The following is a 26,643-nucleotide window of genomic DNA, read 5'->3' on the forward strand; positions in this document are numbered from 1 at the left end:
GAACCCGGATCTCATTTCATCTTATCACGTCAGGAGACTCCACTTTGCGCGGCACGTTCCCGATCCATTGGCTCCGATCTTTGCCTTAATCGTGGACCTGCTCGGGCCAAGATTCCCCGGACGGGAATAGATGCATCTTTAACGGCTTCTTGAGCTTGGGGTGAACGCGCGATGATACCCTGGCATGAACATGTCAAATCGGCCAAGTGTCCGATGTCTTGAGGTATAAAGATGCTTGTTTGCCCAGGTCGAATATGGGCTTCATCGTTGACAATTGACCTGCGAGCATCATGAAGTTCACTACTGTCTCTGCGCTTCTGGCCCTGGCGCCGCCTGCTCTTGCGGATTGGCATTTTGCTAAGAATAAGGAGATCAAGTATACTTCTGTTGAAGGGTTCTTTTTGCAAGATGATCTAGCCACGAACCCTACTGGCTTTGACTATGTGAGACCTCTCTCGCTTTACACACGGAAAACTTGAACTAACGAGGGACAGGCTCAATGGAACTTTGGTCTCTTGAACCGCACTTATCCCACTGATCCCAAGAACCCCCGAAAGGGCTACAAGACTCAGTGGGAGCGCTTCGAGCAGTATGTCAAGCACCTGAACCGCAATGCTAGCCGCGATAAGACGCGCTACAAGGTTCTTGTCATGGGACGTCATGGTGAGGGCTGGCACAACGCCGCTGAGTCCTTTTATGGAACACCCGCCTGGAACGTAAGTGACCCTCCTGACCTTCTCAGTTCACGAGCTGATATTTGCAGTGCTACTGGGGTCTTCAGTCTGGCAACGGAACAGCGACGTGGGAGGATGCTCTCCTCACACCTGCAGGCGAGGCCCAAGCTCAAAAGGCAAACGCCTACTACAAGACCCGCTTTGAGAACGAAGGCATGCCATTCTTCGACTCATACTACACCTCACCTCTGGCCCGCTGCGTCGAGACCGCCGTGGAGACTTTCCAGAGTCTCAAGCTCCCCAAGGATAAGCCTTTCGTCCCAATGGTTAAGGAACTTCTCCGCGAGGGTATCAGCATCCGAACATGTGATCACCGTCGCAGCAAGAGCTTCATCAAGACTCTTGCTAAAAAGATCAAGTTCGAGAAGGGTTTCTCCGACAAAGATAAGCTTTGGACTGGAAAGGAGGGTGAGACTGATGAACACCAATTGGCACGAAGCAAGGAAGTTCTCGATGATATTTTCACAAGTGACAATGCTGTTTGGATCAGCATTAGCAGTCACTCTGGTGAGATCACCAAGCTTCTTCAGGCTCTCAACCATCGACCTTTCCGTCTTGCGACCGGCCAGATCATTCCTGTTCTTGTTAGAGCTGATGTCGTTTCTGAGGAACCTACGTCTACGTATGCTTCTTGGACTACGGAAGCTACCTGCAATGCCCCTCCTGTGACTAGCATTGGAGGACAGGGCTGTGTGTGCTCAACTACGCTTGCATCTGCGCCAGCAAAGACGACATGAGTCGGAGAAAAGAAATAGTTGATCATGTAGTGATCGCTAACTAGTACATAGAAAAAAGAAGCAGTCCGCTTGACTAGTACAAAGGAAAAATGACAGTACATGCGTCCAACCCGCGGCGTCCTTACAATCTTGCCGCTTCCGTTATCCATCGAATCATTAAAGTGAAGCACTCGCACACTTGGCTCCATCCGACCCTAGCAAGTTGAGAATAGCACCGCCTGGTATCGGTGTCGGATCCGGGGCCCCAAATCCGAGGGTGAACTTCCATGTTTGTCCGAGGACAGTCTCTTGAGCGAAAAGCGTTCCACCCGGCGCTGCCATGACAGCGCCCCAGACGAGGTTGAGCGCTGTGTTGAGGATGCCCGGATACGCTTGGTAGTTCTCCCACTTTTGTGTGGTCAAAGACCAGCGGACTATGTTTGTTCTGAGGAGGCCATTCTCGATGACAGATGCTTGCAAGGCGTAGAGATAGTTTCCGCCTCCGGGGACATATGCCCAGTCACCGACTCCAGTCAAGAGGTTGGTAGCCGATGTGCCGGAATTCAGAAGCTTGCCGAAGGTGGTGCTAGTCGGCCTCAAATCAACGCACCACCATTTACCCCCGCCTTCGGAGACCCAGAACCGTCCTTGATCATCAACATCACCCATACTGATAGCATTTGAACCAATCACAAGATCAAGGACCTCCCATCGGCCGTCCTTAGCGATACGAATAAGTCCCGATCGCTTACATCCCAACACGCCGCAAAGAAGGGCATTGACCAAAGGTTGTTGGTAGAAGCCGTAGATGTAGTTATCGAGCCTATTGAAGCCGATACCGTTGATAGGACCGCCTGGGCCAATACCCGTTTTGATATCTGTTCGTTGACCGGTGACGAGGTTGACGCGTGTGAGGGTGTTGGCCAGAAGACTTTGAACGGTGTAGCCGAAGCCATCGCAGTCGAACGTTGGGCCGAATGCGAGCTGGGGCATCATGCTTGTGCTGGAGGTACTACTGGAAGAGGTAGCGACTACAGGGATAGCTGCGCTGCTGGAGGTGGTGATTACTGGGGCTGCAGCACTGGTTGAGCTTGTGGTCACTGGTGCTGGAGCTGCGCTTGATGTTGATGATGCAGCGGCGGCTGCGGCAATGGACGAGCTTGAGGCAGCTGCAGCTGCTGCACTAGAGGAACTGCCCGCGACGGCCGCAGCTGAGGAACTTGATGTAGCCGCAGCGGCGGCTGCAGCGCTACTCGAAGAACTGGTGGCTGCTGCTGCTGCGATTGAAGAGCTTGAGGCCGCCGCGGCGGCTGCACTAGATGAGCTTGAGGCTGCTGCAGCTGCAGCACTAGAGGAACTGGGAGCTGCTGCAACAGAGGAAGAGCTCGAAGCCGCCGCAGCAGCAGTACTAGAAGAACTTGAAGCAGCGGCTGCTGCGGCACTACTCGATGAGCTTGCTGCCACCGCCGCACTACTTGATGTAGTTGGAGGTGAAGCGATAGCAGAAGAACTGGTTGTAGGAGTAACTGCTGCCGCACTAGTAGTGCCTGAAGCACCAGTCAGAGTTGTTGAAACAGGGCCCTCCATACTCAACGGCGCAGCTGAGCCAGAAGTCGAAGACACAACCATTGTTTCAACAATAACAGTACCAGGCTCTCCAACCGCAGTCGGTGGATCGTACAGCGTTCGTTCAGCTGTAGCTGTGGGAGGAGCAGCTCTGAAGATAGTGACATTGGTACCAGCGACGATTGGGGTGGAAGTTGACGGAATGCCTGCTGGTGCGCCGCTGATGGGATTTGTTGAAGCTGCGGGGCTGGCTGTTGGTGTTTCGATGACCACTGTACCCGGCTCCCCAGAAGAAGCTGGAGGGAGGGTGTAGGTCGTAGGGACTGACACTGGCCCGCCGACGTAACGAGTGACATTCGGGATTTCAGTTGGTGCTTCAGCTGGTGGGGAAGACGTAGCATTCTCTTCAGGGCTGGCAGCTGGGGTTTGAATGACAACAGTGCCTGGCTCTCCAGGTGAGGCTGGAGGAATGGTATACGTCGTGGCGACTGACGCTGGGCCACCGATGTACCGTGTGACGTTTGGAAGCTCAGTTGCTGAAGCGGAAGTTTCGCCCTCGCTAGGACTGGCGGAAGGGGTTTGGATGACCACTGTTCCTGGCTCCCCAGACGATGTAGGGGGCATCGTGTATGTTGTCGTGATGGAAGCTGGGCCGCCGACATAGCGAGTAACATTAGGAATGCCAGTTGTTTCCTCGCCGCCGGAGGTTGCGGTAATAGATGTCGAAGATGTCTGTTCCTCCCCGGGACTGGCTGTAGGCGTCTCAATGATGACAACTCCCGGTTCTCCAGAGGCAGTGGGAGGGATGTAGATCGTCGTTGTGACAGAAGCAGGTCCTCCCACGATGCGAGTAATATTCTGGATTGGCGTAGCAGCTTCGCTTGCCGATGTTGATGATGTCTCCTGCCCAGGACCAGCCGTTGGGGTCTGGATCACCACTGTACCAGGCTCATTAAGGTTGCTTGATGCAGGCGGGTAGTAGATTGTTGTTACAACCGTACCTGGACCGCCGCTGTAGAGAGTGACGTTTTGTCTACCCACTGGGAAAGCTGTGTTTGCCGCACCCCCACTGGCCGTCGTCTCATCCTCGGGGGTTGAAGTTGGCGTCTCAATGATCACAACGCCGGGCTCACCAGAGGCAGTTGGTGGGATGTAGATAGTAGTGGTGACCGAAGCAGGACCTCCGACGATTCGTGTGATGTTAGCTGGTCCTCCGGGAGTAATGGCACTGCTTGTTGCTTCGGGATCTTTTTCTTCACTACCAGAGGTTGGTGTCTCAATAACAACGGTCCCAAGGCCTTCGGGATCATCAGACGCTGGTGGGAAGTAGACCGTCCTTGTCGATGAGCCAGATCCACCGCTGAAAATTGTAGTATTTGGCCTGCCCTCAGAGGTAGTTAGAGGTCCTGTCGCTGTTGCAACAATACTTCCTGTCGTCTCCTCACCACCAGAAGAACCTGTTGGCGTTTCGATGAGTACCGTGCCTGGCACTCCAGAAGCTGTAGCAGGGATGAAGACGGTTCTTGTAGCTGTGCCAGCGACACCTGTGTAAATAGTAATATTTCCAGGCCCACGGGCAGTTTCCGTGGGACCAGAACCATCTGGTGTTTCGATGACAATAGTACCGGCCTCGCTAGATGCGGCGGGTGGAAGATATATGGTACGAGTAACTGAGACAGGACCGCCACTGTAGACAGTGACGTTGGCGAGAGCATTGTTGGGAGTCTCAAAAGCGCCAGTAGGTGTCTCGACGATGACAGTGTCTGGTTCTCCTGCTAAACCTGGAACAGTGATCGTTGTCGCGGCTGCAACAGGGCCACCTTGGGTAATAGTGACCTCTTCCCGAATGTCATCAGTCTCTGAGGGCTCGATGGCAGACTCGGTGGGAGTTTCGACGATGACGGTATCAGGTCCGCCTGATACACCGGGTAAGGTGATTGTAACTGCAGCTGTGACAGGGCCGCCCCGGGTAACAGTGACCTCTTCTTGGCCATCATCAGTTTCTGATGGCTCGCTGCTAGACCCAGTTGGCCTTTCGACGACAACCGTATCTGGCTGGCCCGAAGCCCCAGGTATAGTGAGAGTTGTAGCAGCGGTAACAGGACCGCCACGAGTAATCGTGACTTCTCCTTGAGTAGAAACGCCTTCATCATCATCAGATGAGCCTGTCGGGATCTCGACCAGTACAGTATCTGGTCCCCCAGACTCACCCGGAATGGTGAGTGTTATCGCAGCTGTGACTGGACCGCCTCGTGTAACAGTGACTTCGCGAACAGAGCCAGTTGGAATCTCAACCAGTACAGTGTCAGGCCCACCAGATTCGCCAGGAATCGTAAGTGTTGTCGCAGCTGTAACTGAGCCACCTCTTGTAACAGTGACTTCACGTAAAGAGCCTGTTTCCGACGGTCGCTCAGCAGATTCAATTGGAACTTCAACCAGAACGGTATCTGGCTCGCCAGAAGCTCCAGGGATAGTAATCGTTGTTGCCGCTGTGACGGGACCTCCACGTGTGATGGTAACTTCCTGAACAGCTCCAGTAGCTGGTGGCTCCGTACCTCCAGCGGCAGATTCTGTGGGTATTTCTATATAGACCGTATCTGGTCCTCCGGAAACGCCAGGGATTGTGGCTGTGGTTGCTGCTGTGACTGGATCGCCTCTCGTAATAGTGACTTCTTGGACGGCTCCAGTCACTGGTGTCTCCCTAACCCCGTCTACGGACTCGGTAGGCGTTTCGATATAAACAGTATCTGGCTCTCCCGCTCCGCCAGAAATGGTTACCGTTGTGGCAGCTGTTACAGGGCCGCCTCGCGTAATAGTGACCTCTTGAACAGCTCCGGTCCTAACAGACTCTGTAGGCACCTCAATGTAAACAGTATCAGGACCGCCGGGGACTCCAGGGACGGTAACTGTAATAGGGGCTGTAACCGGACCACCACGAGTGATTGTGACCTCTCGAACAGCAGTTCCTGTAGACTCTTCAGAAGATCGAGTGGGTGTTTCAATAAACACAGTATTTAGACCACCGGAAACTCCAGGGATAGTAACGGTAGTGGCGGCAGTCACAGGTCCGCCCCAAGTAATGGTAACTTCATCTTGGCTACCTTCAGTTGCAGATGGTTCAACCTCGCCAGACGACCAAGGTGTCTCAACGATAACCGTGTCAGGCTCACCTGACTCGCCGGGGATAGTTATAGTAGTTGCTTTGGTCACGGACCCGCCTCTTGTTAAAGTGATTGCTTGAACACCACCTGTTACAGGAGGCTCACTTGACCTCGCTGGAGTCTCAATGATGACCGTGTCTGGCTCACCTGGTTCACCAGTGATGGTGATGGTAGTCGCCGCTGTTACAGGTCCTCCTCTTGTCGAAGTTACCTCTCCTGGGCTGCCTCCAGTTTCTGTTGTTTCATCATCTGAAGATCTTGTAGGCGTTTCGATAATAACGGTGTCTGGCGGCCCTGACTCTCCAGGAATAGTGATAGTAGTTGCAGCTGTTACCGGTCCTCCTCGAGTAGATGTCACTTCAACTGGACCGTCTCTAGTCGTCGTAGATTCCTTAGCATCAGAGGCGGTTGTAGGTGTTTCAATAATGACCGTATCTGGCTGACCCGATACACCTGGGATGGTGACCGTCGTTGCGGCCGTGACTGGTCCGCCACGAGTGGAAGTTATTTCACCTGCGCCACTTCCAGTCACGGACAGATCGGCGGACTCAATTGGTGTTTCCACAAGAACCGTATCTGGCTCGCCAGGTGCTCCAGGGATTGTTACGGTCGTGGCGATTGAAATAGGTCCTCCCCTAGTGATTGTGACATCAGCCGCACGAGTCGGCGTTTCAACAATAACAGTGTCTGGCTGGCCTGATTGACCAGGAATTGTGATCGTCGTCGCAGCTGTAACTGGTCCGCCGCGAGTAGAAGTCACTTCGCCCGAGCCATTAGCAGTCCCTGATGGCCCAGCATCTCCAGATTCAGTTGGAATCTCAACAAGAACAGTGTCAGGTTCGCCAGGCGCACCAGGGACAGTGATAGTCGTCGCCACTGAAACAGGTCCCCCTCTGGTAATTGTGACTTCGGGAACACCACCAGTAGGTGTCTCGATCAGAACAGTATCCAGCTCACCAGATGCAGTGGCAGGAATGGTGATGGTCTTCGCGGTTGTTCCAGACCCTCCACCAAAGATAGTTGTGTATCGCTGGCCAGTCGCTGACTCTGAAGTCTCTGCTTCTGGGCCAGTGGTTGGTGTCTCCACAAGCACGATATCCGGTTCTCCAGATATTGTCGCTGATATGTATAATGTTCTAGGCGCAGTTACTGGGCCGCCACTGAAGATTGTGGTATTGACCCGGCCACCAGCAGTTGGGACGACTGTATCTTCAGTAGACTCAGCACCAGTCGCTTCAGCATCACCGGACAGTGTCTCAATAATGATAGTGCCCGATTCCTCTGGGTCATCAGGTGGGAAGTAGAATGTTCCGCCAGCTGTGCCGGGAGCTTGAGTGTAGATGGTGACATTCCCACGGAGAGTCGCCGATGCGCCTGAAGCTTCTGTAATGGTTCTAGTCTTAGACACGTCACTATTATCTGTAGCAGACTCTTCGGATCCTTGAGTGGGAGTCTGGATGATCATAGTGGTTGAACCACCAGATTCACTTGGTGTCAGATAGATCGTTGTCACAGCTGTACCTGGTCCACCATTGTAGACTGTCACGTAGGTTGGACTTCTAATTGGTGTTTCAACAATGAACGTTCCAGGTTCATCTGAAGCTGTACCGGGAATGAAACGAGTAGTGGCGGCAGTGGCAGAAACGTCAGTATAGACAGTGACATTAGCAGGGCCAGAGCCTGAGCTTGGAGGAGGCGTCTCGATGAGAATGGTATCAGGGTCGCCTGAGGCAGTGCCCGGAATAGTGAGCGTTCGGGTCGTCGATGCAGGACCATCTGTGTAGACAGTCACTGCTCTCACAGCAGGGGTCTCAATGATGACGGTTCCAGGCTCGCCGGATACCGTAGGTGGAATGTAGACTGTACGAGTACCAGTAGCAGATACAGCGCTATAGATAGTTGTGTTTCCTGCACCTCTCTCTTCATCAACTTGAGAAGTCGGTGTTTCGATGACGATAGTTCCAGGCTCATCACTCACCGTGGCAGGGATATACCGAGTCTGAGTGACTGTAGCAGGACCGCCTGTGCTGATAGTAACATTTCCAATACCTGTCGCTTGTGGCCCTGCGGTTGGTGTTTCAATGACCACAGTACCGGGCTCTCCTGAAGCAGTAGGAGGGATGAAACGAGTTGTTGTTGAAGAGGCAGGTCCGCCGCTATAGATAGTGACGTTACCTGGCCCTTCAGGGGTGACTATTGCAGTTGGGGCACTGGCGCCTGTGCCCGTGATGCTAGACTCATCGCCGTCCGGACCAGACGTGGGTGTCTCCACGATGAGTGTTCCAGCTTCGCCTGAGGCGGTAGGAGGAATGTAGATAGTTCGGGTTGCAGAGCCTGAACCACCACTGAAGATAGTAACAGTTGTCCCGGCTGTAATCTCCTCCGCATTGGTGACAGACCCAGTCTCGGAACTATCATTGCCATCACCGGTTGTGTCGGCACTAGATCCCCCTATGGGTGTCACAATAACAAGCGTCCCGGCCTCCCCGGAAGCTGTTGGTGGAATATAAGTAGTTCTTGTGACTACCGCGGGGCCTCCACTGAAGATAGTGACTGTAGTCGCCGCCGAGATAGCTTCCTCTTTGGCTTCAGAAGGAGCAGCTGTCTCGGTAGAGACTTCAGTCTCCTGTCCACTACCATTACCTGTCGGACTAGCTTCAGGGCCATCAGTAGGGGTCTCGATGATGAGAGTTCCTGCTTCTCCAGATGCTCTGGGTGGGATATACACCGTTCTGGTTACCGAAGCAGGGCCGCCGCTGAAGACGGTGACAGTAGTCGCGGCAGATATGACATTTTCGCCACTACTTGCTGTGGCTTCGGTGCCATCTGTAGGAGTCTCGATGTGCATAGTGCCCGCCTCCCCTGAATCTGTAGGGGGGATATACACACTTCTCGTAACAGATCCAGGTCCACCACTAAAGATAGTGACAGTCGTTGCAGCTACAATAGTATTTTCACCATCTCCGGTAGCTGAAGGGCCAATAGTGGGCTCCTCAGTCTCCGCACCAGATGCAGGAGTCTCAACATAAACAGTACCAGGGTCACTCGGATCTGACGGCGGAACGTAGTAAGTCGTTCGTCCGGGACCAGTACCTGGAACAAAAATCGTAGTATTTGATCCAGCACCAATAGTTGGTTGTGCTTCAGGCTTAGCTGTAAGACCACCAGTCTGTGTACTTGGGACAGGTGTCTCGATGATAACAGTTCCTGGGGCGCCGAATGTCTTGGGCGCGATGTAGATTGTCTTTCGTGTAGATGCAACACCTGCTCTGAAGATGGTCAAGTTGGCGCTTCCGGTGATAGTGGGGATTGTTGTTTGGAAGCCTGGAACTGTTCCTGTCTCTACCAATTCAGTTTGCGAGATTGGTGTCTCGATTACGATCGTCCATGGATCGCCGGTAGTTTCTGGTGGGATGAAGACTGTGCTTCTCTCTGAACCTTCTCCAGCTCGGTAGAGAGTAACATTTCCAATGCCACCTTGTGAGGCCTCGGCGGTAGGAATAGGTGTGATGGAAGCTTCAGGACCTGTAGCCTCAGCTGAATCATCTGAAGCAGTCGCTTCACCAGCTTCGGAGGCAAACGTCTCAATGATATAAGTGCCCAACTCTCCAGAAACGGTTGGCGAGATGTATCTAGTGTTTCCAGTAGATCCAGTTGCTTCCGTATAGATAGTTACAGCGGTCCTGTCATCGGAAGTGGCAGTTTTGCCGCTCTCATCTCCAGGGCCTCCAGTTATAGTATCAGAGTCTTCATCGGAGGCTGGCGTCTGAATAATAATAGTACCAGCTTCGCCTGATGCTGTAGGTGGGATGTACAGAGTTATTCTTTCTGACGCAGTACCTGAACTATAGACCGTCACATTGGGTCTGACACCAGGTCCAAGACCGGTGGTCTGGCTGCCACTATCTCGAGTCTCAGTCGCAGTGGCGATAGCAGTCCCAGTTGGCGTCTCAATAACAATAGTACCAGGCTCGTTTGCAAACCTGGGAGGTACATAAATAGTCCTTCGTGCAGGGCTGGGCCCACCTCTGAAGATAGTGACATTGGTGTTACCGCCTACAGCAGACGTGGTAGCAAGAACATCGTCGTCTCCGCGAGCAGTTGCAGCTTCAGATTGAGTCTCAGAAACTGGAGTCTCTATGACGACAGTCCAAGGATCATTGGATGCTTGGGGAGGGACGTAGAGTGTTGTTCTGGCTGGGCCACGACCTGCCCTAAAGACTGTGATTGTTGCCAATGCACCATTGGGAGCGCCAGTGGTCAGGCTGTTGTCTGATGGGATTACAGCTGTAGGTATTCCTCCAGATGCGTCGGTGATGGTCTGACCATCTTCGTCAGTGTTGGGACCAGCTCCAGATCCCGAGCCATCAGAAGTAGCATCAGGGCCGAACGTCTCGCTTTCGGCGTCGGCATCTGTATCGGAAGGCTCAGCACTTGCTTCATTTGTGGTGCTGGCCCCCTCATCATCGCCGTCACCTAACGAGCCACTCCGCGATGGCTTTATGGAAGCTCCAGTGCCAGTCTCAGAGGCTTCATCACTCGAGGAGTTAGAAGGTGCACCAGGCTCAGAAGTCTCACTGCCAGTGGGCCCATCTGTACCAGTCTCTTCCGAGCCGGGGTCAAGATCATCGTCATCAGAAGGCACAGCTTGTGAACCAGTGGGAACTCCAAATCCAGGCGATGCTCCCGAGGACTCCTTGTCCGTTGCTGTAGACAGAAGATTGGAATCAGGGAGGGGGCCAGTTGATACCGCTGTCGGTAGTGGCAACTCAGGAGACTCAAACGATGAACCACTCCTGGCAGGTATACCTTCGACTCCACCGGTAAGCAACTGACTCCTGGATTCGGACTCTGGCAATCGATCGGTAGGAACTGGCACTTGAGGTGAGATTAAGCTAGTCTCACCATCTTCGGGTTGAGTAGTGCCGGTAGCATCTCCTGTCTCACGAGCATCATCAGATGCTGCCTCAGAACCAGGATCTCTAGAAGCGGAGGCGGTCTCGTCATTAGAGCCTTCACTCACAGAGCTCTCTCCTGCATTTCCAGATGTAGCACCAGCTGCAGATTCCCCAGCGAGCAACTCTCCACTAGATGTAGTCGCGGTATCATCGATATCAATAGCTGTGGTATGTGAGTTTGACCCGACAATGGTTGAGCCTCCAACTCCTGCAGCTGGCTGCCCTGTCAATCCAGCAGCACTGCTTGTCGCTAAACGAGTCGAAGTGTCACCGGGTTGTTCCACGCGCTCTGACTCCGGAACGCTCTGGGTGCCAATAAGCGTCTCATAATTAATCTCCTCACTTGTTCTGGAGGTGCTTGAGCTCTGGCCTATGGTGTGCGACACTACTGATGTACCCGTGCTCGGATCTCGAGCTGCGTCAGACTGGGAGCTTCCAGCATTTTCCACGGGCGAGCCTTCGCGTGAATCAGTTGAAGTCCTAGACCCGGGTGCGGCTCCTGATGTTGACGAGCTACCGCTATCTCTGGTGTTTGCACCGGACGATGTGCCTCCAGGTGTTGCAGCGCTAGATGTTGCTGAAACCGATGAAGAGCCTGTGCCAACAGCGCTGTTTGACTGTGATCCACTGGAAGCTCGTGATGCCTGGGATGTCGCCTCATCGTCTTCCGAAGCGGTACCGCCATTGTTTCCTGCCGCGCTTGATCCAGGTTCTCCTTCGACAAAGCCCGATACTGAGCTAGTAGCCCTGCTACTTATCTGCGAGGCCTGCGATGTTCCTCCAGCTTCAGCATTACCACCGTTAGTTGATATGACAGCAGGTCTCGCCGTAAAACGAGTATCTGACGAAGAAGTTTCTGCAGCAGGCCTTTGCGCACTGGTAGATTGAGAGGCACTTGACCCTTGCGCCGAGCGGGTAGATGAGCTCTGGGCGGCATTTCCAACGGATGAAGTAGCTTCCTCTGCATTTGAGCCAGGATCATTTGTTATGGCAGGGCCACTATCGACGATAGTAGTCTCGCCAGTTGAAGGTCTAGAAGCTTGTCCTGAAGTCGAAGTTCTGCTACGTGTAGAGCTCAGACCACTGCCTCCGGGACGAACGCGCGTATCAACAGTACCAGTGTATCCCGAGCTTGACGAAGCACCAGCTTGTCTAGTACTTGAAGGACTTCCAGGAGCCTGTGTAGTTTGCGAGGAATTATACTCGGTGCCAGAAGCAGCTCCGCCAGCAGTATCAGCCGCAGATCCTGTAGACCGGCTGTTTGAAGGGCGTCTGAATGTCGTACTTTCTGTAGCTGCAATTTCACTTCCGCCTAGCCCTTCGACTCCACCTGTAAGGCCGCCGCTAGTGGTTGATCGGCGAGTCCTCTGAGGTTCAGCAGTGAGAGTCTCGACGACATTAGCGGTGATGGTGAAGACAGTGCTGCTGGATGTGACGACGTAGGTTGAGGGTGATGTCCTGACGATTGGTGGTCGAGTGCTTGGGCGGCGAGAAGTACTTCCTCTTCGCGATGAGGATGACTGACCTGAAGCACCACTATCCCCTCCAGCGTTGCTTCCTGCTGATCCAGAGTCACCGTCGTCATCTCCGCTAGAACCTTTACCGCCAGAAGTCGTTCCAGTACCACCAGAGCTTCCACTGCCAGCATCCGAGCCGCCCTCTGAGCCATCACCTTCAGACTCTGTATCTCCAGATGTTGGGCCATCGTTGCCTCCAGAGCTGCCACTAGAAGAGCCTTTGGTACTCGAAGAAGAGCCAGCAGATCGTGTACCACTGCCAACAGAGCCACCATCGGTGTTGGAACCACCTTGAGCACCGCCTTGGGTTCCTCCTGAGCCACTGCTTCCATCGGAGCTTGATGGCCCGCCATTTCCAGACCCATTGCCGTTATTCGAGCTTGGAGATCCTCCGTTTCCGGTTTCACCGTCACCACCATTGCCTCCCGATTCAGAGCCGGAGCCCTGAACGCCGCCTTTTACGGGATCATCGTCGTTTCCGGAGGAGCCCTCATTGCTTGAGCTACCTCCTTGTCCAGAGGAGCTACCACTGCCGCTATTGGAGCCCCCTCCAGATCCTCCATTGTTGGAGCTTCCTTCACTTCCACTCTGGCCATTTCCTCCACTAGATGAGCCCGAACCCCCTTGGTTCCCATCACTAGATCCTCCAGTAGCCTGGGCATCATTATCGCCGCCACCGTTGTTGCCAGTCTGCGGATTATTAGGGTCTTCGGGTGTCAAAACAAGGACAGTACCAGGGTTTCCACCCTCAGGGGGAATGGTGAGAGTCTGTCGCGGCCCTGAACCATCATCGCCGCCTTGGCCTGGTTGACCCTGGACATCGCCAGAGAGATCGCCAGACCCTGATCCCCCATTTGAGCCGTTGTCGGAACCACTCCCTGATCCACCCATCCCCATGGGCACACCACGAGTAATAGTCGTATATGATACCGAGCCCTGCGGACGAGTTCGTGTCGGTTGGAAGGCGGCACCATCTCCCCCATCATTCCAACCCGGTGGTGTTTGTATGAGCACAGTTCCGGGCTTGGTACCAGTCGGTGGAATAGTAGTTCGGATAGGTGCTGTCGGTGTGACGCTTCCTTCGGCTGGTTCAATGATGGTCACATAGCTGGTCGCATCGGCTGGTTGAAGTGTGATCGTTTGACCGGCGAGTCCCAAGGCACCCAAGGTGTTAGGGGTCAAAGGCTCAAGGGCCAGCGGCATAAGAGTTCCAGGTACAGGAGTTTGAATGATGACAGTACCAGGGTTACCGTTGCTTGGTGGTACTGTTAGTCTAATTGGAGCAGTTCCCCTGAAACCTGTTCCCGCTGGTTCAATCACAGTGACATAATCACCATCTTGTGCAGGCTCCAGAGTAAGACCTTGAAGGCTTCCCCCGTTGAGTGCTGATGTCGGGACATTGATGATGACCGATCCACGGTTTGTCCCAGTCGGTGAAATTGTGATAAGTTGCAACGACGCCAATGTTCCAGTCAACGGTCGAAGAACCGTCACATAGCCAGTCAACTCCTTTGGCTCAAGCGAAAGAGGCTGCAACACACCTGGCGTCTGCGTCTCCGGCGTCTCAATGATAATCTGCCCCGGTTGTCCACTTCTCGGCGGAACAACCTGTGTAATGGGCGCAGAAATCGGATTCGGCCCTGAATGCGGTCTAATAATAATAACATAAGACTTATCATCCGTCGCAGGGATGACTACATTCTCCGGCGCCGAAGAACCACCTGGCTGTTCAACAATAACAATACCGGGCTCATCGCCCTGTGGTGGGACAGTATACTGCGTTGTTACTGAGCCTCTGTAGGGCTTTGTGATGGTGATATAATCGGGATCGGCAAGGACTGGATAGACCGAAACATATGTGTAACATACACCTGAGAACTCATTGTTAATACCGAGAACTGACCTATCATTCTGAACCCCAAACTGGGCACGCGTTAGGCTGGCGAATAGTAGGTGCCTGAGCACCTGATACAAAGACCGCATTGTAAGCAGTTTATTAATTGTGCATTAAAAGTAAATGAGAGAAAGAATGGTATACGCGCAAGGTCAGTTACCTAAGTTGAAGCAACACGCGCGTGGAGGAGCTCCCAGAGGACTATAACACTGCTGATCAGCCCTCCATATCCGCATTCAGACTGTGCTTCAGGTTGTAATAATGATGCAGAAAATCCGGTGCGTATACAAAGAGCATTGTCAGGCTGAATTTGGGTTGCTGAGGCGGAAGCCTTCATGCCAGGGCGGGCACACCCGCAGCGGATCGATGCCGTTTTCCATCTTGTCAAGCACGTTCCTACAGATGCATTGTGTAAGAGACACTCTGGTTCAGAACCCTGTTGGTTCAGGGTGTTGTGGTTGGAATGCTGTTGTTGATGACAGGACCAACTACTATTATTTCTATGGGGTGCAAAGCAACGCAACCAGTGAGGGCTTGTGAAGTGGGATTTGTGCTGTGCCTGTGTGCCTGGGCGTGTATGCAAGGTCCCGTTCAGGACTTCCACCAACGTTGAAGATTATGCAGAAGATGTGCAGATCTTATGTAAGTGGCAATGGGATAGACGGATATAGCAAGTTGACTCTGGGCATAATCATAGGCGTTAAAACAAATACAATGTATCATTTTGTCACACAAATCAAGCCATTGTGATAATGCCTTGTAGACCGATCAACCAAAATCGAGACTTGAGATTGATTCAGATGCTGGCAGGTGGATATGATGTCTCACACAGCTTGGGCACCTGACGTTACACTAATAATACTCCACTACGGAAGCCAGCTCCCTAGTCCACCAAGCTACGATTTTGACAGAAGCTTATCTAACAGGTCAACTGCTAGCCCAAAGCCCTAAACCCACCTCTCTCCCATCTCTCACCTTTATAAAGTATAGCTGAAGTCTGGCGGCCGCCCAGCGAGCATAACTTTATTCACCGGTACATACATTCCAGACGACTTTTAAGATGAGGTTACACAAGGATGAGTCAAAGCTCCACTATCGCGCCAGCAGACGTTTTTGTTTGGCTAGTCGCGGAGAGATTTGGCCGCGTCCGTCTAGTCGATCTGTGGCTGATCTCATGCATCGAGACCGTGGCGTTGGAAATTGTGATAAGTGACCGGAAATAACCAATGACTGTTCAGGGCTTCATGAGGTTGTGTTACACAGGAGTCCATTTTCGGAGTGTATGACCATTACGTGATGTAATATAAAATCACCTCTTGCGACATGTTGTTATTGCCCTTCTGTTGAGACTACTTATTTGCAAGGTCTGCAGATTGATTACTTCTGTATAAGAGCGTGTTCATGACCCTGGAGTTCTCGGCTGCTCCCGAAGATTTCGGCCAAGGCCAACGTCTTTTCGCAGGAATCATCGAGGGCGGACTAAAAGCTCCTCTTCCGATTCATGATCTAGATCATCTTGTAAGTAATCACGAGTCTAGGCCAGGACTAAGTCTCATCCGTGTTCAACATTCTTGGTGGCCACACTTCGCATCCGAGTGGCCCGGATCAGCCTCAGCCTTTTGTCTCAGTCTTGGCAATATGAGCTCCTGTTGGCATAAATGCTATATGCCAAGACTCGTTGGAAAACATCAGGTTCATCTTGCGTAAAACTATCAACTATTAGTACAATGGCCTTATAAGTAAATCGGTCTTTATGTACAAAGGGTTGTCGAGGACAATTACATGATCTGGTGCCGAAACATTAAGGCATGAGCTCCAAGTACCTGGCTCTTGTTGAAATTCCCCTGTCAGATTCGCCTTACACCATCCTCTTTCTGATACCTGATCGAAACCTTATTCTTGTCATTGTAATCTGATCTTGCTTACCACCAATAGGAGGAACTCTGTTTGCTCCAGATCGTGTGCAATCACATTTCACAAATCTTGTTTAAACTCAAGCTGGACATACATGGAAGGAGATAACTTATCTCGATTGAGAACCTCTCTGAGAACGTGCGAACACTTCAAATCCAGTATCTAGTTGTGAATCCCTGACTTCAACGTTGAATCGTTGAAGAATATCTCTGCTCAGTGGCGCGTAGATTCAACGTTGGAGGGAACCAACCGCTCTCATAGGTCTCAACAGTAGGTACAGCACATTAACAGCTTGACCTGGGCAGCAGATTAGGCACTTGACGCCTCTCCAGCCAGGGTAGTGAAAAGATCCGGGCACAAAGTTTGAGATAAGGTTATGTTGCATGTCAAATGAGGCTCATTACGGAAATTTCACTCGGGAATGCGATTTGATTGACGCTAACCGTTCTTGTCGGGTATTGAACGGAAATGAACGGCGCTTGAATATGGTGGCTTGAGGCGTGCACAAGTGATCGGGGAACTCATTCGCTTTCTCAGCCAATCGATTGTCTTAACTGACCTGCAGTGAGGTGAGTTTAAATGGCTACAACAGAAATATGGAGAGGAGATGTGAAGACAGGAGGTAGTCATTTAGCCCTCGAGGTGCCTGGCGCTGCAGGGTAAGTGCTGTTTGGTCTAACACCAATTTTGACAAACCGATATTTCTCATGAAATTGCTGCTTAGGTGGGTAGAACAATAGATTGAATTTACTAATTGAAAATCGTATAGTCATCTTTAAATAATAAATCTTCAAAATATAGACAATAATACTATTATCTTCCGCTGTTGAGCCACATTGGAGCAGTTCTGATATTTTCCCCAACACCAGGACATAGAAATAATCTCCTCGTTATATAGTTATCTTTTAAAGTACATGCATAGAGCTGCCGCGAAAGTGATCGTCAGTAATTAAGTTTAAACAACCATCCAGGCATACAGATACACTGTTCCGACGCCCAAGTTACCACGCCACTCTTCATTATAGCGAATGTATTCCAAAATTTGAGCAGGTGCTCTCAACCAATCAGAGCCACGCCCGGTTAGCTCAATCGGTAGAGCGTGAGACTCTTACGAGTACGCGATCTCAAGGTTGCGGGTTCGACCCCCGCATCGGGCTGTTCCTATAAAACGATTGCGAGCAATAGCGAGGCATCTCTTTTTTTGCCTTTTCTCTACCAGGTAAGTGGTGTTTCCATTTTTGCCATATCTGAATGGAGCAAGCTCTTGTACACACCGGATATGGAGTTGAAATGCTTACTTCGAATGCGACCTTCCTTTTCCAGCACGACATGTAAGCCCCCGCTTCATATCAAAAGGTGAACAAATATGGGCTCACACAAGGTTATCACCAAACATCCAGGAAAGGTTATCTCATAATGGAAAGCCACGCCTCTTTGAAGTTACTTATTACTCCCGATCTGCTCATGCAGCTCACGGATGCCTATCTGCCTTATTCCAAAACCGAAGGCCTCGACTTCACTATTGCCCAGTCAGACGCCTTCAGCGGAAACTTCAAGAAAGCATGCCAAGAAGGCAAGGCACGAGATGTACTTATAGCACTCAGTCACCTCAGCCACAATGGAATACTCCCAACTCCCATGGAGCTTGACCTTATGTCCTTTCTCCCAGAACCATCTTCCCCAGGATTCCCGCAACAATGCTTCGGGCTTCAGTTACTTCTTGATCAAGCGTCAAGAATCCTCCTAACTGGAATCGAAGCTCGTTGGCAAGTTGCCTACTTTGGACCTCTGGCAAGACGTCTTGCCGGACAGTGGTACGCACTACCTCACCATCTACGTCCGCATTCATGGCAGAGATGGAAAGACGATGTCGGCGCCACTAGTTTCAGCTTCTGGATTTCGACGCAGGTCATGTGGGCAGCTCCTTTCCTTCACGCCGAGGATCTAGGGAGTCAAGAGATTGGATTGGAGTTATCAAACGATCTACGTCAAGCTGTTGAAGAATACACGGGAACAAAGGATCCGCATCGGGAGACAAGGCACATGATCTTGAAAGATGATCTGCTTTTCATAAGAGAGGTTGTCAAGAGCCCGCCAAAAGACGATGAGGGTGCTATCAGTATGGCAGCTTGGACGTACTGGTGGTGCATGATCCTGGATGCTCACTGGCCTATCATTGCGCGATTTGGTCGCTATCCTTACCGCAATGCGGCTTTTGGTAGGCCTAGTACAAAGGAGGAAGAGAAATGGTTAGATGATATAAATCACTTTTCTGAAGCTTCGCCAGAAGATGCTAAGCGAATTCGAGAAGACGTTGAGAAGGATCAGTGGACTTCACTTGGGCAGAGTTGATCTTCTGTTATGAATTGTTTAGGATGAGCTTTATATATCGGGAACTAGATGTAACAGTTTAATGCGAGTCACTTTCAGATGAGATGATTGGGCTAGCTAAGGTAACGCTGCGCAATAACTGTATGCCACTAAACCTCAGAAGTTCAGCGTGGTGTGAGGTTGTATATCTCGACCTCTTGCTATCTTTGCTTGGCCATCAACGGTCTCATAAGACTAGTCGTATCGCAAGTGAGGTGGAGATAAATTGAAATATGTTTCTGTACTACCTGAAGATGAAGATGATAGAGGAACTGGTGCTGAAGCGTAGATACCTCGGCATTACCGAGGCCTCTAATATTTTCTTCTTCAACACACCTAAACTTACATACCAAGATCTACTAGCACCTGAGAAATAAGCTGACTTTGAGCTGTCGGGTGGATGGTTGATAAGCTGCCTAAATTGTCTGAGCGTGTTGTTTTGCCCAGCTGATAGCGATGTCCGTATCGCGCCCCTTACCTCAAACTTAAAAATCAGACCACAGCCTCAATCTCCCTCAAATAAACAACGAAGATCCTTTGCGGAGTTTCAACAGATTGCTAAGCAAGCTGTGCGTAATCTATGCGGAGCAATCGATCATCGAGTCAACAGCAACGCCCTCAGCCTCGTATTCGTCTTGAAAAGGTGTACCGCATCACATCCACGATTGGCAGTTTCGGAATTAACGTTATCGCTCCATGACGAATTATTTCCCCTGAGCGCGATTAAATCACAGCATTGCCACGTTTTTTTGCAAAATTCCAGCTTTAATAATTTTCTTCACGCTAATCGGACCCGGGAAAAGTGGAGAAACGGGCCCGAGACGGACTCCGATGATTTGGTGCGGGGACAGACGCGAATCTTGAATCTAAGCTGTGAGATCATGATTTAGAGTGTAGAGAACCAAGTTGCTGGGTCTTAGCTTGATGAAATGAGTTTTCTATGCAGATTTCTCGAAATAGATAGAATCAGCTCGTAGGATTGATTGTCGTATCATGTCTTTCATATCGGTTAGGGGCAACGACGGGTTCTTAGATGGGCCCGGCAGGGAGGTGCATCAACAAACGATTGACCAATTGGAGCATCAGCCCTGTGACATCCACTAAGCTGCTCCTGGCTTAGAGGCTCCAGATGTCAAGAGGAGTGGAGCTCGAAATTTACCGAAGACTCTTGATCCCCCAGCTTTTTCACAACGACATGTCTGGTGTAACTCGCTTTTCTTAGTGAAGCCTGTTTGCAATACGATACAACACCACGTATTACACACACGAGACTCATTTCGAAATGAGAGCGATAGACTATTAGTGATTCCCAGCTATATGCCAACATGAGATGTTTTCCTTAACGCCATCCTCCAGTTTCACTTATATCGTTCCAAAGGTATACCATACCGTCCATGAAGCCATGAACTCCCCAACCCAAACGCCATACCCAAATAACTTAATGATACACAGCCTGATGCCTTTCATCAGGACTCGAAACCGAAGTCTTCTCGCTTTCAGGCGGCGGACTCGAATTGCTATCAGCAGGACTACTCGACTCGCTCCCCGTCCCCGTAGCCAGGGCATCGTACATCAAACTCTTCTGCACACAAGTACATCTCTTCAACAGCTCTTCACACCTCTCCAGTCTCGCAAGTAACTCCTTGGTAGGTTTGCGACGAGTGCGTTTTGGTGCAGGTGTACTCGGAATACACTCTATTTTCGCCTACCGTCATTATTAGTCTTTCATCGTATAAGCGTGTCGTGTAAGCTTACCTTGATGCAAAAAGAACATGGACTTTTTCGGTCACATTTCTTCTTGCGCTGTTGACACAGCACACAGGCTAGAATTCTCGGTGGTCGTTGTTGTTCAGGGGCCATTATGCTATACGATAAGCCACTAGCCGTTCGAATCGAAATGCAGAGAATATAGATGAAGGTATTCCCAAAAATGGTTTGTATCTCGGTCTAGGAACGAAATTCTGTCCGAGGCGGACGAACTGGGGTATTTGCTGCATACGCTTGTCTCCCCCAATTCTGGTGCACTCGTAGAAGCGGACTCTTGTCAGGACCCGAGTGGGTATCGGGGTCGGAGAGTCGACGGGATCCGTGTATCTACCACCCGGATCCACAACACCCTTCGGTACGACGGGCGTGAGAGCACCCCCGTCACAATGGTATTAAGAGCCTGCGAGGAACCTACAGTATCATTACGGTATCACCTTTTTATTCTATACTACGTTTTATCTTTATTATATCCCTTCCTTTATACAAACTTTAATAATTCTCCTAATTCGAACCAGAAACTGTATGTAACTTCACTTACTCAGAGTTTACAGGTCATTGACAAGGTACAGATATAAGCTTATACGGCTAGACTTTTTCCCAGTCTCGCTAGTATGGCTGCTTCTCATCTTCCAGGTGAGGCACGCTCAGAGCACAGCAGCCACGACACCATCGTCGACATGGACACCACTCCGAACGAGAAGCCCCCTGCTCCCAAGGACGACAAGACGAGCTCCAGCGACGATGAGGTCGAGCAGGAGCAGAGCGAGGAGATGGTGCGTCGGCACTCCATCGTGCGCGATCTAGCACGCCAGTACACCAACACATCAGCGCACTTCAACGGCAGCCACGCAGATCTCTTCAACGCAGCGGATGCCGACTCGCCCCTGAACCCGCACAGCGAGAACTTCAACGCCAGAGCCTGGGCCAAGGCCGTGGCCAAGTCAATGGGCGAGCATGGCTCTGGGTTTCGACAGAGCGGTATCTGCTTCCAGGACATGAACGTCTTTGGGTACGGCGCTGAGACAGATTACCAAAAGGACGTTGGGAACGTCTGGCTCAGTCTTCCCGGCATGGCACGCAACATCATCTCCCCCACCGCTGGTAAGCGCCGCATCGACATCCTTCGTGGTTTCGACGGCGTCGTCAACGCGGGAGAAATGCTTGTTGTTCTCGGCCCCCCTGGTTCAGGCTGCTCTACGTTCCTCAAGTCATTGTCCGGCGAGACGAACGGTATCTACATCGACGAAGGCACATACTTCAACTACAACGGTGTGCCCGCCAAGGAAATGCACAAGCAACACAAGGGAGAGACTATCTACACTGCTGAGGTCGACGTCCACTTCCCCATGCTTTCAGTCGGCGACACACTCACCTTTGCCGCGCGCGCGAGATGTCCCCAGAACTTACCGCCCAACATCAACCACAACCAGTACAGCGACCACATGCGTGATGTCGTCATGGCCATGTACGGCATCAGCCATACTATCAACACGCAGGTTGGCGATAACTACATCCGCGGTGTTTCAGGCGGAGAGCGAAAGCGCGTGACCATCGCAGAGGCAACACTCTCCAACGCGCCCTTCCAATGCTGGGATAACTCAACCCGCGGTTTAGATTCCGCCAACGCGATTGAGTTCTGCAAAACCCTGCGCTTACAGTCTGAGCTCTTCGGTCAAACATGCGCTGTCTCGATCTATCAGGCTCCCCAGTCTGCATACGATCTCTTCGACAAGGCCCTCGTTCTGTACGAAGGACGCCAGATCTTCTTCGGTCCTGCAGATGAAGCGAAGCAGTACTTTATCAATCTCGGCTTCGAATGTCCCGATCGTCAAACAACGCCTGACTTCCTCACATCCATGACCGCACCCGCCGAGCGCGTCATCCGTCCCGGCTTCGAGAACAAGGTCCCCCGCACACCCGATGAGTTCGCCGCTCGCTGGAAGGAATCCCGCGAGTATCAGATCCTCCGCGCTGAGATCGAGACCTACAAGAGTCTCTACCCTCTTAACGGTTCCAGCGCCGAAGCCTTCCGCAAGAACAAAAAGTCCGCCCAAGCTAAGGGTCAACGCCTCAAGTCTCCCTACACGCTGTCGTACATGCAGCAAGTCAACCTCTGCCTCTGGCGCGGCTGGAAGCGTCTCAAGGGTTCGCCAGGCGTAACGATCTTTGCCCTCATAGCAAACACTGCCACTGCGCTTATTGCCTCATCGCTCTTCTACAACATGAAGCCCACGACGAGCGACTTCTTCAAACGCGGTGCAGTTCTCTTCCTCGCTGTGCTAATGAACGCTTTCGCTTCTGCCCTTGAGATTCTGACGCAGTACTCCCAACGACCTATTGTTGAGAAACACGCACGCTATGCCTTCTACCACCCTTCTGCTGAGGCGTTTTCTTCGATCTTGGTTGATATGCCGTATAAGATCAGTAATAGTATTCTGTTCAATGTCACTCTTTACTTCATGACGAACCTTAACAGGGAGGCGGGGGCGTTCTTTTTCTACCTCCTTGTTTCGTTCATCATGGTCCTCGCCATGTCTGGTATTTTCCGATCTATGTAAGTCCCTCTTCACATCATCACCGAATGATTCATGCTGACAGGTTTAGTGCTTCACTCTCTCGTACACTCTCACAGGCCATGGTTCCCGCCTCGCTACTGATCCTCGCCCTCGTCATCTTCGCTGGCTTCGTCATCCCAACTGACTACATGCTCGGCTGGTGTCGATGGATCAACTATCTCGACCCAGTAGCCTACGCCTTCGAGTCCCTCATGGTTAACGAATTCTCCGGACGCAACTTTACCTGTACAGCCTTCATCCCCAGCAACTCAGTCGCTGGCTATGAAGACATCGGTGGCCTCAACCGAGCTTGTTCCACTGTCGGCAGCATTCCTGGCGATAGTGTCATCAACGGAGATCGCTACCTCAACCTTCAGTACAAGTACTACCACGCTCACAAGTGGCGCAACGTCGGTATCCTCATCGCCATGACCATCTTCAACCACATCGTCTACATCGTCGCTACCGAGTACATCTCTGCCAAGAAGTCAAAGGGTGAAGTCCTCGTCTTCCGCCACGGCCACCTCCCTGCTTCCACCAAGAACAAATCCGACCCCGAAGCCGCCCTTTCTGGCCCTGTTGTCGCCGCTGAGAAGAACAACAACGAGGTTGCCAACATTCAAGGATCCACCAGCGTCTTCCACTGGAACAACGTGTGCTACGACATCAAGATCAAGGGTGAACCACGACGAATTCTCGACAACGTTGACGGATGGGTCAAGCCAGGAACATTGACTGCTCTCATGGGTGTATCTGGTGCCGGAAAGACTACTCTCCTCGACTGTCTCGCCGATCGTATCTCAATGGGTGTCATCACAGGTGAAATGCTCGTTGACGGCAAGATTCGTGATTCATCGTTCCAGCGAAAGACCGGCTACGTGCAGCAGCAAGATCTTCATCTCGAGACCAGCACCGTTCGTGAAGCCCTTACCTTTTCCGCCCTACTCCGCCAGCCCGCCTCTACCCCCCGTGCCGAGAAGATCGCCTACGTCGACGAAGTCATCAAGCTGCTCGACATGCAAGAGTACGCCGACGCCGTTGTCGGTGTCCTCGGCGAGGGTCTCAACGTAGAACAGCGTAAGCGTCTCACCATTGGTGTTGAGCTCGCTGCCAAGCCCCCCCTGCTCCTCTTTGTCGACGAACCTACTTCCGGTCTTGACTCGCAGACATCCTGGGCCATTCTCGACCTTCTCGAGAAGCTCTCCAAGGCAGGCCAGTCTATCCTGTGTACCATCCACCAACCGTCTGCTATGCTCTTCCAGCGCTTCGACCGTCTTCTCTTCCTTGCCAAGGGCGGACGCACTATCTACTTTGGCGACATCGGCGAGAACTCTGAGACCTTGACTAACTACTTCGTCAAGAACGGTTCTGATCCTTGTCCCAAGGGTGATAACCCTGCTGAGTGGATGCTCGAGGTCATTGGTGCGGCACCTGGTTCACACACTGAGATCGATTGGCATCAGACCTGGCGACAGAGCCCTGAGTATCAAGAGGTTCAGACTGAGCTTCAGCGTCTCAAGGCCGAGGGTAGTGCTCACAATGAACCCCATGACACTAACTCCGAATCGTACCGGGAATTCGCTGCGCCTTTCTGGGAGCAGCTTCGCATCGCTAGTCTCCGTGTCTTCCAGCAGTACTGGCGCACTCCTTCGTACATCTACTCCAAAGCTACTCTCTGTATCCAAGTTGGTCTCTTCATCGGTCTCGTCTTCCTCAACGCTCCCCTGTCTATTCAGGGCTTGCAGAACCAGATGTTTGCCATCTTCCAGGTCTTCACAGTCTTTGGTCAATTGGTTCAGATGCAGGCAAGTCTTGACCACTCTCCCACCCCTCCAGCTCTCACTAACATTACTAGATGCCTCACTTCGTCGTCCAACGCTCGCTCTACGAAGTCCGCGAACGCCCTTCGAAGACCTACAGCTGGAAGGTCTTCATGCTCTCCCAGGTCTTCGCCGAGATTCCTTGGAACAGTCTCATGTCTGTCTTCCTGTTCGTCTGCCTCTACTACCCCGTCGGCTTCCAGAAGAACGCCGAAGCAGCTGGTCAGACCGCCGAGAGAGGCGCTCTCATGTGGCTTCTCATCTGGCAGTTCCTCGTCTTCACGTGTACCTTTGCCCACATGTGCATCGCCATCACCGACACTGCAGAGGCAGGCGGTAACCTTGCCAACGTCGTCTTCATGATGTGCCTGTTCTTCTGTGGTATCTTGGCCGCGCCCGATAACATGCCCGGCTTCTGGATCTGGATGTATAGAGTATCGCCGTTTACGTATCTTGCCTCGGCGATTCTATCGACGGGTATGGCCAACACCAAAGTCACCTGTGCTGCCAACGAGTACACGAAGATGCAGCCCCTCAACGGCACAACTTGTGGAGAATACCTCCAGAAGTTCGCCGACAAGGCTGGTGGCTACGTCCTCAACCCCGACGCCACGTCTGACTGCAACTTCTGCTCCATCAGCGACACCAACACGTTCCTCAAGGCTCTCACCGCAACCTACGATGACCGATGGAGAAACTTTGGTATCGGAATGGTGTACATTGTGTTCAACATTGGCGCAGCTCTGTTCCTGTACTGGCTTGTTCGCATGCCCAAGAACAAGAACAAGAAGAAGCAGGAGTAGAGTAGATGCACAATCGAGCTTCGGCTCTTTTTTATTTTATTTTTGGTACAAGGATTTGTTTTAGAGAAGTACTATAGACTGGTTTGGGTTCTTTACTTTTACTTAGAATAGCAATCATCGAGTGTCGATTAGACTTGTAGGAAGCTCAATAGCACAATACATTACGCTCTCTACCCGCCATTCGAGTGCCTCAGTGATTGTCATATCATTCGGTCTCACTGCGAATACCAATGCTGACTGCAGTCCCTTTTCTGAGTCATGGGAAGCATCTTCCGTCAAACGGGTCCTCTGTCCCGTTTTTTCCTTAGCTCCCGGCATTTCCTATGTTGCCGATATAACCGATATAGCCACTGGAATTCACCGTTCGAGATTGAGAAATGTGTCATTTCTAAGCCAAACCGCGGCAAGCAACGCCGATCACGCTCGAATGAGTCGCATGTGTAACTTGTAGGGCTGAGGTGGTTGGAGTTTGTAAGAGAATTGGCTGGTAACTTTGGAGTTGACATAAATATCAAGACACCAGCAGATGCAGTGTCGCCAATAAACTGGTACGAGATCAATTGTTTTCTGCTGTTATGGCTCAATTGAATATGAGTCATGACACTAATGAGTCTTGCATACTTTGATTATGACAATGGTATATGAGTTGATCGGGATTGCTTCCTGACCCTCGGTCCAAGGGAGAAGACTGATCATGCAATTTGCTTCACGATGCCTACATTCAAGCAAGCACCATTCATATGGACTCACGCCCTTTTATTAACAAGCCAATGCGCAATCCTGACTCATAAAAAATATCCATATCATGTCTTACAGAATCCCCATTCACAGTAATTTGTCCATCCCCCTCCAATCATCTTCCCCACAA

The 26,643-nt window shown here is 51.6% G+C and overlaps 4 protein-coding genes across 4 annotated transcripts; 3 read left to right on the plus strand and 1 right to left on the minus strand.

Moving 5' to 3' along the window:
- Nucleotides 1-290: 290 nt before the first annotated feature.
- Nucleotides 291-1,471, plus strand: FSUBG_4561 (PMU1-high copy suppressor of ts tps2 mutant phenotype; the record flags this gene model as incomplete). Its single annotated transcript, XM_036682564.1, has 3 exons — nucleotides 291-443; nucleotides 495-716; nucleotides 764-1,471. The coding sequence occupies 3 exons, from the start codon at nucleotides 291-293 to the stop codon at nucleotides 1,469-1,471; spliced, it is 1,083 nt and encodes a 360-aa protein (XP_036539976.1).
- A 156-nt stretch (nucleotides 1,472-1,627) lies between these two features.
- Nucleotides 1,628-14,635, minus strand: FSUBG_4562 (uncharacterized protein; the record flags this gene model as incomplete). Its single annotated transcript, XM_036682565.1, has 1 exon — nucleotides 1,628-14,635. One exon carries the CDS (start codon nucleotides 14,633-14,635, stop codon nucleotides 1,628-1,630), a length of 13,008 nt encoding a protein of 4,335 aa, XP_036539977.1.
- Nucleotides 14,636-17,876: 3,241 nt separating this feature from the next.
- On the plus strand, nucleotides 17,877-18,812 carry FSUBG_4563 (uncharacterized protein; the record flags this gene model as incomplete). The annotated part of the gene is made up of 1 exon (XM_036682566.1): nucleotides 17,877-18,812. One exon carries the CDS (start codon nucleotides 17,877-17,879, stop codon nucleotides 18,810-18,812), a length of 936 nt encoding a protein of 311 aa, XP_036539978.1.
- Nucleotides 18,813-21,208: 2,396 nt separating this feature from the next.
- On the plus strand, nucleotides 21,209-25,775 carry FSUBG_4564 (ATPase; the record flags this gene model as incomplete). The annotated part of the gene is made up of 3 exons (XM_036682567.1): nucleotides 21,209-23,151; nucleotides 23,202-24,945; nucleotides 25,008-25,775. The coding sequence occupies 3 exons, from the start codon at nucleotides 21,209-21,211 to the stop codon at nucleotides 25,773-25,775; spliced, it is 4,455 nt and encodes a 1,484-aa protein (XP_036539979.1).
- Between the last annotated feature and the right edge of the window lie 868 nt (nucleotides 25,776-26,643).

This window comes from Fusarium subglutinans (assembly GCF_013396075.1).
Source record: "Fusarium subglutinans strain NRRL 66333 chromosome Unknown NRRL66333_c0000041, whole genome shotgun sequence".
Classification (NCBI taxonomy): domain Eukaryota; kingdom Fungi; phylum Ascomycota; class Sordariomycetes; order Hypocreales; family Nectriaceae; genus Fusarium; species Fusarium subglutinans.